Below are 20,146 nucleotides of genomic sequence, written 5' to 3' on the forward strand. Positions count from 1 at the left end.
TTTGTTTCAAGCAACAAAAATGGCCCCTGTTAACTTAAACAGAAGATAATTTATTGTAAGCCCTAAGGAATAGCTCTAAGAAAAGTTGACTAGTCCCTGGAAAAGACAGAAATTAGGTTAGCTCTGGATAGCTGTTTGCAGAAACTAATGGATGGCCTGTTCAATGTGCTACCCACTGTTGTATGGATCAGCTTCACTATTTGCTGCTTGAAGTTCACATTACATGGAAAGAGGCAGTCCGGCCTAGCTTGGGTTAGTTACCTACCCTTGGACAGAGGAGGGTATGGCACCTTGATTGACATCAAGACTATATTCAATAATTGAGGACTAGTTCTCAAAGAAAATTTGAGATATTAGAGGAGAATAGATACTAGACAGGCAAAAATGACAAAATATCTACTAATTAAAGCTTGTTTTAAATTAGCAGTAGGTAGCTCAAAACCATACCTGAAAGTTCTTGAGCACTTAATATGTAATAGGCACTCTGATCTCTTTTAATAATATCTTTGAGGAAGTTGTCATTATTATCCTCATTTTACAGATGAGAAAAATTGAGAGGTGCACTTCTGATGATGGTGGATTAGGCAATTTGGACTAACTCTTCCACTGAGAACAACTAGAAAAGCTGGATCAAATATAAAAATCATCTGTTCGTATCAGAGAGCTAACACATCAATGAAGACTATGGAGACAAGATCCTGGAGAAGAAGGAAACCCAAAAGGTGAGCTGTGCATTTGAAGCCTCTTTCTGCTATGGGAATCTCCTGTTTCCAGTAGAGGTGGCCAAGAGGCTGAGAAGCTAAGAAGAGCTTTTGACACACTCATGGGGTGGGGCTAATGGAGCAACAGTTTGAATTCATGGTCCACTAAACAGGGAGATTGCCTGCTAAATCCCCCAGGCTTTGGGTTGGGACCTGAAGGGTGATTCCTTAGGACTAAGGATGAGCTGCGAATTGAATGGTCCACATACAGAGAAAAACCAGTTTAGAATCATCGTAGTCTTTAATTAGACTACAGACATCTAAGATTGTTAATGACTCTAGCTACTTGTTAAAGCAAAAGTAAATTCTTTCTGGTGGACGATAATACCATCCTAGGCCTCAAATAATTTCTACAATTTTTACTTATAGTGTCTTACATGGACACAAAAATAATCAGGCATGCAAGACATAAGTTATATGATGCCATGTAACTGAAACTAAGATAAACAATAGACCATAGTAATAGACCAACAGGGGATTCAAACAATGGACTTCTGTCATTGAATTTTAACAAATGAATCTGTTTAGATTAGCAAAATATAAGAGCACTTTGGCAGAGCACTGTACATCATGAAAATTAAAAACAAAAAAAGAACTGAAAAAGGCAATAAATGAAATTAAGAACTCATTGTATTTAACAGCATTAGATACAGGTGAAGAGAGAAATAACTAGGAGATATGAGAAAATATGTGTAATAAAGCACAGAAATATAACAATATATAGGAGAAAGAAAAAAGTAATAGAAATGGGGAGTATGTATACTTGGAGTTTCAGAAGGAGAGAAGGAGAGTGCAAGAGACCGATTATTTGAAGAAATAATGGCTGAAAACTTTTTCAATACTGATGAAAGACACCAACCCATAAATTCACAAAGTGCTGCAAAACTACGAAGGAGAAATAAAAGAAAACCATAGCTAGGCATATCACAATAATTGCCAAAAACCCAAAACAGCAAAAATCCTAAATGTATCCAGAGGGAAAATGTAGCCATTTTCAAAGTATCCCCAATAATGTTTACAGCTGATTCTCAACAGAAACAATAAAGGCTATAAGACAATGGATTGATGTCTTCAAAGTGCTGAAGAAAAAAACTGCACAGTTAGCATTTTATGTCCAATGAAAACAGCACTCAGAAATGAAGGCAAAATAAAGGACATATCAGACATATAAAACCAGAGATATGTCACCAGCTTCCCACACTTAAGGTAATACAGTTATCTCTCAGTATCACTGGAATTGGTTCCAAGACTCCTTGCAGATACCCAAATCTGTGGATGCTCATGTTTCTAATATAAAATTGCATAGTATTTGCATATAGCCTAGGCACATCATCCAGTATACTTTATTTTTTATTTATTTATTTTTTTTATTATACTTTTAAGTTCTAGGGTACATGTGCACAACATGCAGGTTTGTTACATATGTATACATGTGCCATGTTGGTGTGCTGCACCCATTAATTTGTCATTTCCATTAGGTGTATCTCCTAATGCTATCCCTCCCCCATCCCCCCCTCCCCACGACAGGCCCCGGTGTGTGATGTTCTCCTTCCTGTGTCCAAGTGTTCTCGTTGTTCAATTCCCACCTATGAATGAGAACATGTGGTGTTTGGTTTTCTGTCCTTGCGATAGTTTGCTGAGAATGATTGTTTCCAGCCTCATCCATGTCTCTACAAAGGACATGAACTCATCCTTTTTTATGGCTGCATAGTATTCCATGGTGTATATGTGCCACATTTTCTTAATCCAGTCTATCAGCGATGGACATTTGGGTTGGTTCCAAGTCTTTTCTATTGTGAATAGTGCCACAATAAACATACGTGTGCATGTGTCCTTATAGCAGCATGATTTATAGTCCTTTGGGTATATACCCAGTAACGGGATGACTGGGTCAAATGGTATTTCTGGTTCTAGATCCTTGAGGAATCACCACACTGTCTTCCACAATGGTTGAGCTAATTTACAGTCCCACCAACAGTGTAAAAGTGTTCCTGTTTCTCCACATCCTCTGCATTACCTGTTGTTTCCTGACTTTTTAATGATCGCCATTCTAATTGGTGTGAGATGGTATCTCATTGTGGTTTTGATTTGCATTTCTCTGATGGCCAGTGATGATAAGCATTTTTTCATATGTCTGTTGGCTGCATAAATGTCTTCTTTTGAGAAGTGTCTGTTCATGTTCTTTGCCTACTTTTTGATGGGGTTGTTTATTTTTTTCTTGTAAATTTGTTTGAATTCTTTGTAGATTCTGGATATTAACCCTTTGTCAGATGAGTAGATTGCAAAAATTTTCTCCCATTCTGTAGGTTGCCTGCTCACTCTGACGGTAGTTTCTTTTACTGTGCAGAAGCTCTTTAGTTTAATTAGATCCCATTTGTCAATTTTGCTTTTTGTTGCCATTGCTTTTGGTGTTTTAGTCACGAAGTCCTTGCCGATGCCCGTGTCCTGAATGGTATTGCCTAGGTTTTCTTCTAGAGTTTTTAGGGTTTTAGGTCTAACATTTAAGTCTTTAATCCATCTTGAATTAATTTTTGTATAAGGTGTAAGGAAGGGATCCAGTTTCAGCTTTCTACATATAGCCAGCCAGTTTTCCCAGCACCATTCATTAAATAGGGAATCCTTTCCACATTTCTTGTTTTTGTCAGGGTTGTCAAAGATCAGATGGTTGTAGATGTGTGGTATTATTTCTGAGGGCTCTGTTCTGTTCCATTGGTCTGTATCTCTGTTTTGGTACCAGTACCATGCTGTTTTGGTTACTGTAGCCTTGTAGTGTAGTTTGAAGTCAGGTAGCATGATGCCTCCAGCTTTGTTCTTTTGGCTTAGGATTGACTTAGCAATATGGGCTCTTTTTTGGTTCCATATGAACTTTAAAGTAGTTTTTTCCAATTCTGTGAAGAAAGTCATTGGTAGCTTGATGGGGATGGCATTGAATCTATAAATTACCTTGGGCAGTATGGCCATTTTCACAATATCGAGTCTTTCCTATCCATGAGCATGGAATGTTCTTCCATTTGTTTGTGTCTTCTTTTATTTCGTTGAGCAGTGGTTTATAGTTCTCCTTGAAGAGGTCCTTCACGTCTCTTGTAAGTTGGATTCCTAGGTATTTGATTCTCTTTGAAGCAATTGTGAATGGGAGTGCACTCATGACTTGGCTTTCTGTTTGTCTGTTATTGGTGTATACGAATGCTTGTGATTTTTGTACATTGATTTTGTATCCTGAGACTTTGCTGAAATTGCTTATCAGCTTAAGGAGATTTTGGGCTGCTTTGTTTACTTACTCAAGCCTCAGCAATGGCGGGCGTCCCTCCCCCAGGCTCGCTGCCACCTTGCAGTTTGATCTCAGACTGCTGTGCTAGCAATGATCGAGGCTCCATGGGCATGGGACCCTCCGAGCCAGGCGCGGGATATAATCTCCTGGTGTGCCATTTGCTAAAACCATTGGAAAAGTGCAGTATTAGTGTGGGAGTGACCCGATTTTCCAGGTGCTGTCTGTCACAGCTTCCCTTGGCTAGGAAAGGGAATCCCCTGACTCCTTGTGCTTCCCAGGTGAGGCAATGTCTCACCCTGCTTCGGCTCATGCTCCGGTGCACTGCACCCATGTTCCTGCACCCACTGTCTGACAAGCCCCAGTGAGATGAACCCAGTACCTCAGTTGGAAATGCAGAAATCACCCATCTTCTGCATCGCTCACGCTGGGAGCTGTAGACTGGAGCTGTTCCTATTCAGCCATCTTCCAGCGTACTTTAAATAATCTTTAGATTGCTTACAATATCCAGTGTAGATTCTATGTAAATAGTTGTTATACCATATTTTAAAATAAATATTACTTTTTATTGTTTTTTTCCACAAAATATTTTGATCTGTGGTTGGTTGAATCTGTGGATGCAGAACTCATTGATATGGAAGGCTAACTGTACTAAAGAGTGTTCTTCAGGTAGAAGGAAAATGGTCTCAGACAGAAAGCTAGAAGTGGAGAAAGGAATGAGGAAAGATGAAAAGGATAAATGTGTGGATAAATGGAAATTAATGTTGGCTGTAAAACAAATAAAATATCTTAGTGCATTTTAAATATATGGTAAGAATTAAAAATACATGATAGTGTATATGTTGGGACAGTATAAATGGTTTTAAGTTACATTGCCAGGAAGAAGTAAACCTATCATATATGTTAGGGTTTGATGATTTGTGGATGCATGTTATAATTGCTGAGTTTATTTTAAAATGTTAGTAGCATAATGTTACCTTCCAAGCTAATAGAGAAGAAAAATATAATAAAAAGTATTTAATTAATTAAAAAAGACAAACAAGGAGAGGTAAATAAACATAAAAGAGTTGGAGACAAATAGCAAGTAGTAAAACAGTAGATTTGACCACAAATCTATTAACACATTGAATGTAAATGGACTGTTATAATAAAAAATTGACAGATTGGATAAAAAACAGAATCCAACTGTATGCTATTTATGAGATGTATCTAAAGTCTCTTTTATAGATGGTTAAAGTATATGATACACAAAGATTAAAAATAAACTGATATTAAAATATACTTTGCAAGCACTAAGCAAAAGAAATGTGGTGAAGCTATATTAATATCAGATAAAGTAGAATTTAAAGCAAAAATATCACTAGAGGTAAGGAAGGACATTTTGTTTTAAGTTTTACTTCACCAGAATTTATAATAAATGTATAATACCTCTAATTTTTATGCATAATAATATAGGCTAAAATATGTACAAGGCAAAATTTTACAGAACTGTAAGTAAAAACAAAAACAGACAAGACAAATCTATGGTGTTAGCAATCATAATGATACTGACTGGGAGGCAGGGGCTAGAACTGTTTTATTTCTTGCTTTGAAGTGCTGGTTACATGGATGTATTAAATGTGAAAATTTAATGACCTTAACTTTTATGGTTTATGTACCTTTCTGTCTGTATGTTATACTTTCATTAAAAGTTTATTTTAAAATGGACATAATTTAAAGGTAAATACAAATTATAATGAGAAATGTTAACACACAGGCAAAACAAGATTATCAGTAGATCAAACAGATAAAAAATTAGTAGAACTATAGAATATAAGAACAAATAATTAATATGCTGGACTTACTGGCATATACAGAGCACTTTACTCATGACTGCAGAATGTCTTTAATGTGCACACTAAACAACTGCAGAGTACATATTCTTTTCAAGGACACATGGAATACCAAAATCGACCATCTCCTATATTATAAGGCAATTCTCAAAAAAAATCAGAAGATTGTAATATACAGACTGCATTCTCTGATCACCATGCTGGAAATCAATAATGAAAAAAATAAGAAGATTCTTATGTATTTAGAAATCAATAAATCATCTTCTAAATAATCCAAAGATTAAGGAAGAAATCACAAGGAAAATTAAAAAGTATTTTTACCTGGGAGTTTCTGGGTTGCCGAACACCTGGAGGTGCTGGGAGGTGTTACACCTGGAGAGGGCATGGGAGCTCTGCATGCCCACACCCTCGTACCTCACCCTTTACATTACAGTGCATATCTGATCCACTCTTTGATTTTGTAGACCTATGAGTTAAGAATGGCTTTTACATGTTTAAATGATTTTAAGACATCAATATAATATGACTCATAAAAAATATGGAGTTGAAATTCTAATTCAAATGCCTTTTCATATGAATTGGAATTTTAATAAACTAGTAAATGTTTTAATAAATATTTCAATAAACTAGTAAATGTACCATATAGGTAGTGTTGTGAGAATTAAGTGAAAAAACCAATGAAGGTTGTAATACAGTCCATAACCATGGTATTTACAGTTGCTAAGTATTTATTTTCTCTTATATCCTCTCTTTAACACTATCTCAGCAGACTTTGTACCTGAGGCTACATAAAGACAAGAAAAATAATTAGTTAGAAATGACACTATGCAATATTAAATAACTGTAGTCAATTTAGGCATGAATTATATGCAATAAAGTACAATAAAATGCAGATGTAACTATTGTGTACTTCTAGTGTTAACTTCTAATTCTCCCTCATTAAGTTATGTCAAAATGCTGAGCCAGGCATAGCTGAAGGAAATAGCTTTGTTATGTTCCCAGTTAGATCATCTTCTTTCATTTTCTGGCTCTTCATCATACACAAATATGATCTTCTTTTTCATTCAAACCTACTTCCCAATTATTACACCATAGAATTGTGATTTAGTAGCTCTGAGATGTGGTCCCAGGAGTGAAGGAAAAAGTTTTCAGAATGTTCTGATTTCTCTATTTCTCATTCCATTGGTTGGTTTTGGCCAGGAGTCAGCAAATACTGCTTATGGGCAAAATCTGATGAACTTTTGATTTAAAAAAATAGCAAATTAGGAATTGATAGGAACATAGCTAATCTGATAATAATATCTGATCCAGAGATTATAATAATCTGAACCAGATATTACAGTGCATATCTGATCCATTCTCTGGTTTTGTAGACCTGTGAATTAAGAATGGCCTTTACATGTTTAAATGCTTTTAAAAAGTCAAAAGAAGGATAATGACTTGTGAAAAATATGGAATTGGAGCAAAGCTATGCTGATTTGTTTATGTATTGTATGGGCTGCTTTTGCACTATACTGGCAGAATTGAGTTGTTGGGACAGTGACCATATGTGGCACACTTGTGACCAAATGTGGCACACTTCACTTTACACTGCTGTTTGGTCCACTGCAAATTGCAGTGATACAGTTACAACTTAACAGCATTTTGAGTGCCATGAATATAGCTGTACTATGACATTTAGTTCTATTAAGTTTATAATTACCAGTGAATACATATCATGTCAAATAATAAAAGAAGAGAAACAAAAAAACAAAAAAAGAAAAAAGAGAAAATGGACTTCAAATGTGATTTTAAAGTAGAGTATGAGTTGCTAAGTTAGATGACAAAGCATTGGTTTATTATGTATTAGTGCTGTAGTTATACTAAAGGGATATAATATATGTTGACATTACCAGACTAAGCATTGATCACAATATTCTCAAGTAGGGAAAATTAGAATATTTAAAGTGGAATATAAGCTGATTTTCTTTACGAAAGTAATAAATGAAAATGAGGCTGTGACCAAAAAGAAGTTTCTAAGTGGTTCTCTTGTTAGCCAAGCAAATAAATCCATTTAAGATATGGTTAGTTAATTGAATCATATTTGATTGCAGAAACTGAAAAAATGTATCTAGAGAAAATAAACATTAAGTCTTTTGGTGTAAAAAGTCTCTCAAAGAGTTGAGGGTATTGGGAGCAGCATTTCTAGTCAGTTACAAAACCCAACAAGTGATTTTGAGTGGTTTTCCTTGACTCTGATGAATTGACAAATGTTATCAATACTTTTCTGTTTTTTTTTTTCATTTTAGGAGTTAGTATTGAGTTTTAGTAAGCCTCTGAATAGTCAGTGTGGAACAATTAGTGGCAAGAACATTTTCAAATAATTTGAGAAAACATTAATTTAGTACAACCTGAAGTGGAATCTGCTAAGATGTGATAAAAACTGATAAAACATGGGAGGCTGAGGCAAGAGAATTGCTTGAACCTGGGAGGCAGAGGTTGCAGTGAGCTGAGATCATGCCACTGCACTCCAGCCTGGGGGACAAAGCGAGACCCTGTCTCAAAAAAAAAAAAAAAAAAGGGGTGGAGCCAAGATGGCCAAATAGGAACAGCTCCGGTCTACAGCTCCCAGCGTGAGCGACGCAGAAGACGGGTGATTTCTGCATGTTCATCTAAGGTACCGGATTCATCTTACTAGGGAGTGCCAGACGGTGGCTGCAGGACAGTGAGTGCAGTGCACTATGCATGAGCCAAAGCAGGGCAAGGCATTGCCTCACTCGGGAAGCACAAGGGGTCAAGGAGTTCCCTTTCCTAGTCAAAGACAGAGGTGACAGACGGCACCTGGAAAATCAGGTCACTCCCACCCTAATACTGCGCTTTTCCGACGGGCTTAAAAAATGGCACACCAGGAGATTATATCCCGCACCTGGCTGGGAGGGTCCTACGCCCACAGAGTCTCGCTGATTGCTAGCACAGCAGTCTGAGATCAAACTGCAAGGCGGCAGCGAGGCTGGGGGAGGGGCGCCCGCCATTGCCCAGGCTTGCTTAGGTAAACAAAGCAGCCAGGAAGCTCGAACTGGGTGGAGCCCACCACAGCTCAAGGAGGCCTGCCTGCCTCTGTAGGCTCCACCTCTGGGGGCAGGGCACAGACAAAAAGACAGCAGTAACCTCTGCAGACTTAAATGTCCCTGTCTGACAGCTTTGAAGAGAGTAGTGGTTCTCCCAGCACACAGATGGAGATCTGAGAACGGGCAGACTGCCTCCTCAAGTGGGTCCCTGACCCCCGAGCAGCCTAACTGGGAGGCAGCCCCCAGTAGGGGCAGACTGACAACTCACATGGCCGGGTACTCCTCTGAGATAAAACTTCCAGAGTAACGATCAGGCAGCAGCATTCGCGGTTCACGAAAATCCGCTGTTCTGCAGCCACCGCTGCTGACACCCAGGCAAACAGAGTCTGGAGTGGACCTCTAGCAAACTCCAACAGACCTGCAGCTGAGGGTCCTGTCTGTTAGAATGAAAACTAACAAACAGAAAGGACATCTACGCCAAAAACCCATCTGTACGTCACCATCATCAAAGACCAAAGGTAGATAAAACCACAAAGATGGGAAATAAACAGAGCAGAAAAACTGGAAACTCTAAAAATCAGAGCGCCTCTCCTCCTCCAAAGGAACGCAGCTCCTCACCAGCAACGGAACAAAGCTGGATGGAGAATGACTTTGACGAGTTGAGAGAAGAAGGCTTCAGACAATCAAATTACTCTGAGCTACAGGAGGAAATTCGAACCAATGGCAAAGAAGTTAAAAGCTTCGAAAAAAAATTAGACAAATGGATAAGTAGAATAACCAATGCAGAGAAGTCCTTAAAGGACATGATGGAGCTGAAAACCAAGGCACGAGAGCTACATGATGAATGCAGAAGCCTCAGTAGCCAATGCAATCAACTGGAAGAAAGAGTATCAGCGATGGAAGATGAAATGAATGAAATGAAGCAAGAAGAGAAGTTTAGAGAAAAAAGAATAAAAAGAAATGAACAAAGCCTCCAAGAAATATGGGACTATGTGAAAAGACCAAATCTACATCTGATTGGTGTATCTGAAAGTGACAGGGAGAATGGAACCAAGTTGGAAGACACTCTGCAGGATATCATCCAGGAGAACTTCCCCAATCTAGCAAGGCAGGCCAACATTCAGATTCAGGAAATACAGAGAATGGCACAAAGATACTCCTCGAGAAGAGCAACTCCAAGACACATAATTGTCAGATTCACCAAAGTTGAACTGAAGGAAAAAATATTAAGGGAAGCCAGAGAGAATGGTTGGGTTACCCACAAAGGGAAGCCCATCAGACTAACAGCGGATCTCTTGGCAGAAACTCTACAAGCCAGAAGAGAGTGGGGGTCAATATTCAATATTCTTAAAGAAAAGAATTTTCAAACCAGAATTTCATATCCAGCCAAACTAAGCTTCATAAGTGAAGGAGAAAGAAAATACTTTACAGACAAGCAAATGCTGAGAGATTTTGTCACCATCAGGCCTGCCCTAAAAGAGCTCCAGAAGGAAGCACTAAACATGGAAAGGAACAACCAGTACCAGCCACTGCAAAATCATGCCAAATTGTAAAGACCATTGACGCTAGGAAGAAACTGCATCAACTAACGAGCAAAATAACCAGCTAACATCATAATGACAGGATCAAATCCACACATAACAATATTAACTTTAAATGTAAATGGACTAAATGCTCCAATTAAAAGACACAGACTGGCAAATTGGATAAAGAGTCAAGACCCATCAGTGTGCTGTATTCAGGAAACCCACCTCAAGTGCAGAGACACACATAGGCTCAAAATAAAAGGAAGGAGGAAGATCTATGAAGCAAATGGAAAACAAAGAAGGGCAGGGGTTGCAATCCTAGCCTCTGATGAAACAGACTTTAAACCCACAAAGATCAAAAGGGACAAAGAAGGCCATTACATAATGGTAAAGGGATCAATTCAACAAGAGGAGTTAACTATCCTAAATATATATGCACCCAATACAGAGCACCCAGATTCATAAAGCAAGTCCTGAGTGACCTACAAAGAGACTTAGACTCCCACACGATAATAATGGGAGACGTTAACACCTCACTGTCAACATTAGACAGATCAACGAGACAGAAAATTAACAAGGATACCCAGGAATTGAACTGAGCTCTGCACCAAGCGGACCTAATAGACATCTACAGAACTCTCCACCCCAAATCAACAGAATATACATTTTTTTCAGCACCACAGCACACCTATTCGAAAATTGATCACATAGTTGGAAGTAAAGCTCTCCTCAGCAAATGTAAAAGAACAGAAATTACAACAAACTGTCTCTCAGACCACAGTGCAATCAAACTAGAACTCAGGATTAAGAAACTCACTCAAAACCACTCAACTACATGGAAACTGAACAACCTGCTCCTGAATGACTACTGGGTACATAACGAAATGAAGGCAGGAATAAAGATGTTCTATGAAACCAATGAGAACAAAGACACAACATACCAGTATCTCTGGGACACATTCAAAGCAGTGTGTAGAGGGAAATTTATAGCACTAAATGCCCACAAGAGAAAGCAGGAAAGATCCAAAATTGACTCCCTAACATCACAATTAAAAGAACTAGAAAAGCAAGAGCAAACACATTCAAAAGCTAGCAGAAGGCAAGAAATAACTAAAATCAGAGCAGAACTGAGGGAAATAGAGACACAAAAAACCCTTCAAAAAGTTAATGAATCCAGGAGCTGGTTTTTTTGAAAAGATCAACAAAACTGATAGACCGCTAGCAGGACTAATAAAGAAGAAGAGAGAGAAGAATCAAATAGACGCAATAAAAAATGATAAAGGGGATATCACCACTGATCCCACAGAAATACAAACTACCATCAGAGAACACTACAAACACCTGTACGAAAATAAACTAGAAAATCTAGAAGAAATGGATAAATTCCTCGACACATACACCCTCCCAAGACTAAACCAGGAAGAAGTTGAATCTCTGAATAGACCAATAACAGGCTCTGAAATTGTGGCAATAATCAATAGCTTACCAACCAAAAAGAGTCCAGGACCACATGGATTCACAGCCGAATTCTACCAGAGGTACAAGGAGGAACTGGTACCATTCCTTCTGAAACTATTCCAATCAATAGAAAAAGAGGGAATCCTCCCTAACTCATTTTACGAGGCCAGCATATACCAAAGCCTGGCAGAGACACAACCAAAAAAGAGAATTTTAGACCAATATCCTTGATGAACATTGATGCAAAAATCCTCAATAAAATACTGGCAAACCATATCCAGCAGCACATCAAAAATTTTATCCACCATGATCAAGTGGGCTTCATCCCTGGGATACAAGGCTAGTTCAACATATGCAAATCAATAAATGTAATCCAGCATATAAACAGAACCAAAGACAAAAACCACATGATTATCTCAATAGATGCAGAAAAGGCCTTTGACAAAATTCAACAACACTTCATGCTAAAAACTCTCAATAAATTAGATATTGATGGGACGTACCTTAAAATATTAAGAGCTACCTATGACAAACCCACAGCCAATATCATACTGAATGGGCAAAAACTGGAAGCATTCCCTTTGAAAATGGGCACAAGACAGGGATGCCCTCTCTCACCACTCCTATTCAACATAGTGTTGGAAGTTCTGGCCAGGGCAATTAGGCAGGAGAAGGAAATAAAGGGTATTCAGTTAGGAAAAGAGGAGTCAAATTGTCCCTGTTTGCAGATGACATGATTGTATATCTAGAAAACCCCATTGTCTCAGCCCAACATCTCCTTAAGCTGATAAGCAACTTCAGCAAAGTCTTAGGATACAAAATCAATGTACAAAAATCACAAGCGTTCTTATGCACCGATAACAGACAAACAGAGAGCCAAATCATGAGTAAACTCCCATTCACAATTGCTTCAAAGAGAATAAAATACCTAGGAATCCAACTTACAAGGGATGTGAAGTACCTCTTCAAGGAGAACTGCAAACCACTGTTCAGTGAAATAAAAGAGGATACAAACAAATGGAAGAACATTCCATGCTCATGGGTTGGAAGAATCAATATCGTGAAAATGGCCATACTGCCCAAGGTAATTTATAGATTCAATGCCATCCCCATCAGGCTACCAATGACTTTCTTCACAGAATTAGAAAAAACTTTAAAGTTCATATGGAACCAAAAAAGAGCCTGCATCGCCAAGTCAATCCTAAGCCAAAAGAACAAAGCTGGAGGCATCATGCTACCTGACTTCAAACTACACTACAAGGCTACAGTAACCAAAACAGCATGGTACTGGTACCAAAACAGAGACACAGATCAATGGAACACAACAGAACCCTCAGAAATAACGCTGCATATCTACAACTATCTGATCTTTGACAAACTTGACAAAAACAAGCAATGGGGAAAGGATTCCCTATTTAATAAATGGTGCTGGGAAAACTGGCTGGCTATATATAGAAAGCTGAAACTGGATCCCTTCTTTACACCTTACACAAAAATTAATTCAAGATGGATTAAAGACTTACATGTTAGACCTAAAACCATAAAAACCCTAGAAGAAAACCTAGGCAATACCATTCAGGACATAGGCATGGGCAAAGACTTCATGTCTAAAACACCAAAAGCAATGGCAACAAAAAGCAAAATTGACAAATGGGATCTAATTAAACTAAAGAGCTTCTGCACAGCAAAAGAAACTACCATCAGAGTGAACAGGCAACCTACAAACTGGGAGAAAATTTTTGCCACCTACTCATCTGACAAAGGGCTAATATCCAGAATCTACAATGAACTCAAACAAATTTACAAGAAAAAACAGCCCCATGAAAAAGTGGACAAAGGACGTGAACAGACACTTCTCAAAAGAAGACATTTATGCAGCCAACAGACACATGAAAAAATGCTCATCATCACTGGCCATCAGAGAAATGCAAATCAAAACCACAATGAGATACCATCTCACACCAGTTAGAATGGCGATCATTAAAATGTCAGGAAACAACAGGTGCTGGAGTGTATGTGGAGAAATAGGAACACTTTTACACTGTTGACGGGACTGTAAACTAGTTCAACCATTGTGGAAGTCAGTGTGGCGATTCCTCAGGGATCTAGAACTAGAAATACCATTTGACCCAGCCGTCCCATTACTGGGTATATACCCAAAGGGCTATAAATCATGCTGCTATAAAGACACATGCACACGTGTGTTTATTGTGGCACTATTCACAATAGCAAAGACTTAGAACCAACCCAAATGTCCAACAATGATAGATTGGATTAAGAAAATGTGGCATATATACACCATGGAATACTATGCAGCCATAAAAAATGAGGAGTTCATGTCCTTTGTAGGGATATGGATGAAACTGGAAATCATCATTCTCAGTAAAATATCACAAAAAACCAAACACCGTATGTTCTTACTCATAGTTGGGAACTGAACAGTGAGAACACATGGACACAGGAAGGGGAACATCACTCTTCGGGGCCTGTTGTGGGGTAGGGGGAGGGGGGACGGATAGCATAAGGAGATATACCTAATGCTAAATGACGAGTTAATGGGTGCAGCATACCAACATGGCACATGTATACATATGTAACAAACCTGCACATTGTGCACATGTACCCTAAAACTTAAAGTATAATAATAAAATAAAAAAAAGAAAACCCCATAATCTCAGCCCAGAATCTCCTTAAGCTGATAAGCAACTTCAGCAAAGTCTCAGGATACGAAATCACTGTGCAAAAATCACAAGCATTATTATACACCAAGAACAGACAAACAGCCAAATTGTGAGTGAACTCCCATTCACAATTGCTTCAAAGAGAATAAAATACCTAGGAATACAACTTACAAGGGATGTGAAGGACCTCTTTAAGGAGAACTACAAACCACTGCTCAATGAAAGAAAAGAGGACACAAACTAATGGAAGAACATTCCATGCTGATGGATAGGAAGAATCAATATCATGAAAATGGCCATACTGCCCAAGGTAATTTATAGATTCAATGCTATCCCCATCAAGCTACCAATGACTTTCTTCACAGAATTGGAATAAACTAAAGTTCATATGGAACCAAAAAAGGGCCCACATTCCCAAGGCAATCCTAAGCCAAAAGAACAAATCTGGAGGCATCACGCTACCTGACTTCAAACCATACTACAAGGCTACAGTAACCAAAACAGCATGGTACTGGTACCAAAACAGAGATACAGACCAATGGAACAGAACAGAGCCCTCAGAAATAATACCACACATCTACAACCATCTGATCTTTGACAACCCTGACAAAAACAAGCAATGGGGAAAGGATTCCCTACTTAATAAATGGTGCTGGGAAAACTGACTAGCCATATGTCGAAACTGAAACTGGATCCCTTCCTTTCACCTTATGCAACAATTAATGCAAGATGGATTAAAGGCTTAAACATTAGACCTAAAACCATAGAAACCCTAGAAGAAAACCTAGGCAATACCATTGAGGACTTGGGCATGGGCAAGGACTTCATGTCTAAAACACCAAAAGCAATGGCAACAAAAAGCAAAATTGACAAATGGGATCTAATTAAACTAAAGAGCTTCTGCACAGCAAAAGAAACTACCATCAGAGTGAACAGGCAACCTACAGAATGGGAGAAAATTTTTGCAATCTACTCATCTGACAAAGGGCTAATATCCAGAATCTACAAAGAACTCAAACAATCTCATCAAAAAGTGGGCGAAGGATGTGAACAGACACTTCCCAAAAGAAGACATTTATGTAGCCAACAGATGCATGATAAAATGCTCATCATCACTGGCCATCAGAGAAATGGAAATCAAAACCACAGTGAGGTACCATCTCACACCAATTAGAATGGCTATCATTAAAAAGTCAGGAAACAACAGGTGCTGGAGAGGATGTGGAGAAACAGGAAGGCTTTTACGCTGTTGGTGGGACTGTAAACTAGTTCAACCATTGTGGAAGACAGTGTGGCGATCCCTCAAGGATCTAGAACTAGAAATACCATTTGACCCAGCCGTCCCATTACTGGGTATATATCCAAAGGATTATATATCATGCTGCTATAAAGACACATGCACACGTATGTTTATTGTGGCACTATTCACAATAGCAAAGACTTGGAACCCACCCAAATGTCCATCACTGATAGACTGGATTAACAAAATGTGGCACATATACATCATGGAATACTATGCAGCCATAAAAAGGATGAGTTCATGTGCTTTGTAGAGACATGGATGAAGCTGGAAACCATCATTCTCGGCAAACTAGCACAAGGACAAAAAACCAAACACTGCAAGTCCTCAGTCATAGGTGGGAATTGAACAATGAGAACACTTCGACACAGGAAGGGGAACATCACACACCGGGGACTGTCATGGGGTGGGGGGAAGGGGGGAGGGATAGCATTAGGAGATATACTTAACGTAAATGATGAGTTAATGGGTGCAGCACACAAACATGACGCATGAATACATATGTAACAAACCTGCACATTGTGCACATGTACCCCAGAACTTAAAGTATAATATTTTTAAAAAAAGACATTAAAGCAGCTGTTCCTAAAAAAAAAAAAACAAAAAAAACAAAAAAGAAACAAAAAAACCTGATAAAAGATAAAAATAATGTATGGAGTAGAAAAAGGCTTAGTTGGACAACTTTTCAAAGCTTGTAAAAATTAAGATGTTTAGAGCTTATGGTTATTCATTGTGTTATTTATGAGTAGATATTCTGCAGAAAATATTTGAATCATCATGTGTTACTGAGTCACTAGTGTCAACAGTGAACTTCCTTCCTTCTTGTAGATGTAACCATTATCACTTCTGTGCATTTTTGTCAGAAATTGAATATTATGACTCACTCTATCAAATAGAAGTGTGATGGTCTAGCAGTCATAAAATTTTATTTCAATTTTTTGAGCTCAGGGCTGACATTGAACTGTTTCAGAAAAATACACTAAGCCCTGTTATTGAACACTGGATGGCTTTGGAAATTTGCTTTTGCTGCAAAATTGATAAATTTCTGTGTTCAACTTAGAAGCTTCATATATAAGGTAAAACTGTGCTTACATATGGAATTTATAAGTTCTAGTGTGGAACTTAAAGTCATTTCAATGACAATGTTTATCACAAATAATTTCAAGCTACTTTATATGCTTCCTATGCTGTCAATAGTTAAGTAGTGAGCTCCTCATTCCCACACAAATTTTCAGTTGATATATTTTCCAAGCTCAGATTATAGTGTCAACCTAATTTTTCAGACTTTGAAGCAAGTACAAAAGACATTTACATATTTCAAAATTTATTTAATTGTGTAATTGAAGAGTTAATATCCAACTTTCATCTGTATTGTATGATGTATAATAACATGCCAAAAGGCAAATGTCTAGAGAAGTCTCAAACTCAATTCTATAAGTATCCTCTAAGTGATGAATATCATCAATTAAAAACATTCTCATTATTTGGTATCAGTACGTATTTGTATTTCCTATCTGTGTGAAAAGACATTACTAAAATGAAATACATAAAATCATATTACAGATCAGCATTAAGCAAAGGACATTTCCAATTGATTTGGATCATTTGGAATACTAACTTTGAATCCAAATTAAGTGAAATATTTTTTCCCCCCAAAAGAATTTCATTATTCTCATCAGTAGACCTGTATTATTACATTCAATTATTTGAATTTTATCATTAAGGTTTTTGTAGAAATTTGTTTTTTATTGTTCTTTTAGCACTACACATTATCCTTAATTTTGCCTTTTGACTTACAAAGCCTCAAATATTTACTGTCTGGCACTTTACAGGAAAAAAAGCTTGCCAACCCTTGATTTAGGCCAGTAAAAAATACCAGTTGAGACTTATTTGAAATCTTTACATTGTATTTATTTTCTTCTTTGAATGAAGAAGAGAAATTTATTTCTCTTTAGCTTGAAAATGTCCAGTTTACTGTTGCCTCTTTCTGGCTAAAAGAATGTTTTTTTGCCTTTGAATATAAATTGTGATTTACGACTTTAGAATGTACTTATATATGGTTAATTTCAACAACTACCTTTATCATCAGCTCTGAATGTCAGAACTTTCTCTTTGTGAAATTTTATCCTAGTCATGTAAGCATTAGCTGTAGTAGAGGTTATGCTAGCAGAAGTAGAGTAAGTTTGGAGTAGTATAAATGCTTCCTCTTCTCTTGCTATGCAGCCTATCGATTGCCCTTAATTATTTCTACATAGTTTAGCAATGAGCTATACTGCTAGAAAAGCCTTCCCTCTACCTAGACTTTTGACTCTGATGTTAGAAACTACCAGGAGCCTTGCTCAGAAATGTGATTATTCATTCCATAAGTGGCAGATCAGGCTCAAGTATATCTACAGGATTTTAATACTGTAATGTGTAACCCCATTATTGAGTCGATTACAGCTAGAAGAACTGATTTGAATGCCCGCAGAGCTTTGCCAGAATTCAACGTTAGCTTTTGGCTAGACTCCAGAAGCCAGTGATGTACTTTGGCCATCTGTTCTGCTTCCTCACCTTCAGTTCTTGCCAAACTGTGGGCAACAATTTGGTGCATTTTGATTAATGATAGGTTTAGCAATGGGTGATGGCTTAGTCTTTCAGGTAGCTAAATGCGACATGATAAGTAGGGCTCAACTTTAATAAGCTTCTGAATACTCTGAGATTGGAGTGATGAAGAGAATGTGAAATCACATAAGGAACAAAGTTCAGAAGGAGCTAAAATTTATAGAGCAGTAGGCATGGTGTGAGGTGCTTTATATGTATCATTTTATTATAGCAAAACATCCAGGAGGAAGTTGCTACCATGCTTATTTTATAGATGAAACTCAGAGTTCAAGTAATTATAGTAGCAGGTAGTATGTTAAAAGCCAAGTCCATCTGTCTTCAATACTTGTATTCTTATGATACAGTTGACACAAGTAGAGACTATAGCAAAAGTAGAAGCAGCTAATAATAAAATAGTAGTTTGGGTCACCTCTGACTTTAGTGTCATCATATTGTGTTTTACTGGGGAGCCAATTGTTTGGTTCAGACTTATTTTCTGGGAATGGAAGCTGCAGAGATATTCTGATAACCTACTTTGGTTGTAGGAAGTTCTAGAAAGATGCTCTCTTGACTTTGTGTTAGCAGAAACAAACAAGGGCACTTTTGTGGGTATTGGACCAAGTTAAAAATTTAAAGTTTATTTAAATACTTTTATAAATGTGATTTATGGCAGAGAAGACTTTAAGACTCTCCATGGACCTAAGAACAAGCAGTAAGAAAGAAGTATTAATATAGGGTATAGAAACTGTGAAATAATCTTAAGATGTACATTGGTCACTGTGTCAGTCCATTCTTGCATTGCTATAAAGGAATACCTGAGACTAGGTAATTTATAAAGAAAAGCAGGTTAATTTAATTAACCTCATGGTTCTTCAGGCTGTACAGGAAGCATGATGCTGATGTCTGCTCGGTTTCTGGGGAGACCTTTCAATCATGGTGGAAGGTGAGAGGGAAGCAGGCACATCTTGCATGGCCAGAGCAAGAGCAAGACACACTGAAGGGGGAGGTGCTATACGCTTTTAAATACCTAGATCTTGCAAAAACTCACTAAATATCATGAGAACAGCACCAGGAAGTGGTGCTAAACTATTCATGAGAGCTCTGCCCCTATGATCCAATCACCTCCCACTGAGTCCCACCCTCCAACACTGGGGATCACAGTTCGATGTGAGATTTAGGTTGGGACATAGATCCAAAACTTATCACTCACACTTTGAGTAATGTCTATTTTTGGATTGTAAATTTAAAAATGACAAGAAATATAACAAAGGAGAACTGCAATACTTGACAATAGGTTGTAAAACAAAAACCAAACTCACAACTGATAAATTAATTCTCTGATCTATTCATTGAACTTTTAGTTCACTATATGACAGCATATTTGCCAGGCACTGGGGATACATAGATGAAGAAAACATAGTCTTTGTCCTAATCTCTATTAAGTCTCAGTTTCTCACTCATAAAATCATAATACTTAGCTCAACTTACTTTGCGTGTGTGTGAGGTTTAAATAAGAAAATACATTAAATTCATATAAAGCACTTGGCTACATAGTTAGGAGCTCAACTAACACAATAGTAAAAGAGACAGAAATTAACAGTGATTATATTGTAATTGAGGTTTCTACATGGTTAACACCTGAGAGCAAATGGCGTTGAATCCTGAAGAAACCTGAATGAAACTGGAAAAATTT

The 20,146-nt window shown here is 37.7% G+C and overlaps 1 protein-coding gene across 40 annotated transcripts in view; it reads left to right on the plus strand.

Moving 5' to 3' along the window:
* RIMS2 (regulating synaptic membrane exocytosis 2) overlaps positions 1–20,146 on the plus strand; it is a 748,462-nt gene that overhangs the window by 24,900 nt on the left and 703,416 nt on the right. For 2 of the 40 annotated variants that reach the window (XM_058443859.1, XM_058443865.1), the window contains exon 2: positions 542–722. The exons of the other annotated variants lie outside the window; for them this stretch is intronic. In XM_058443859.1, the coding sequence (XP_058299842.1) occupies positions 676–722 (47 nt within the window). In that variant the 5' untranslated portion in view covers positions 542–675. The remainder of the gene's footprint in view (positions 1–541; positions 723–20,146) is intronic. 40 annotated transcript variants of the gene reach the window in all.

The sequence above is a fragment of the Hylobates moloch genome, unplaced genomic scaffold (assembly GCF_009828535.3).
Source record: "Hylobates moloch isolate HMO894 unplaced genomic scaffold, HMol_V3 SCAFFOLD_9, whole genome shotgun sequence".
Taxonomy (NCBI): domain Eukaryota; kingdom Metazoa; phylum Chordata; class Mammalia; order Primates; family Hylobatidae; genus Hylobates; species Hylobates moloch.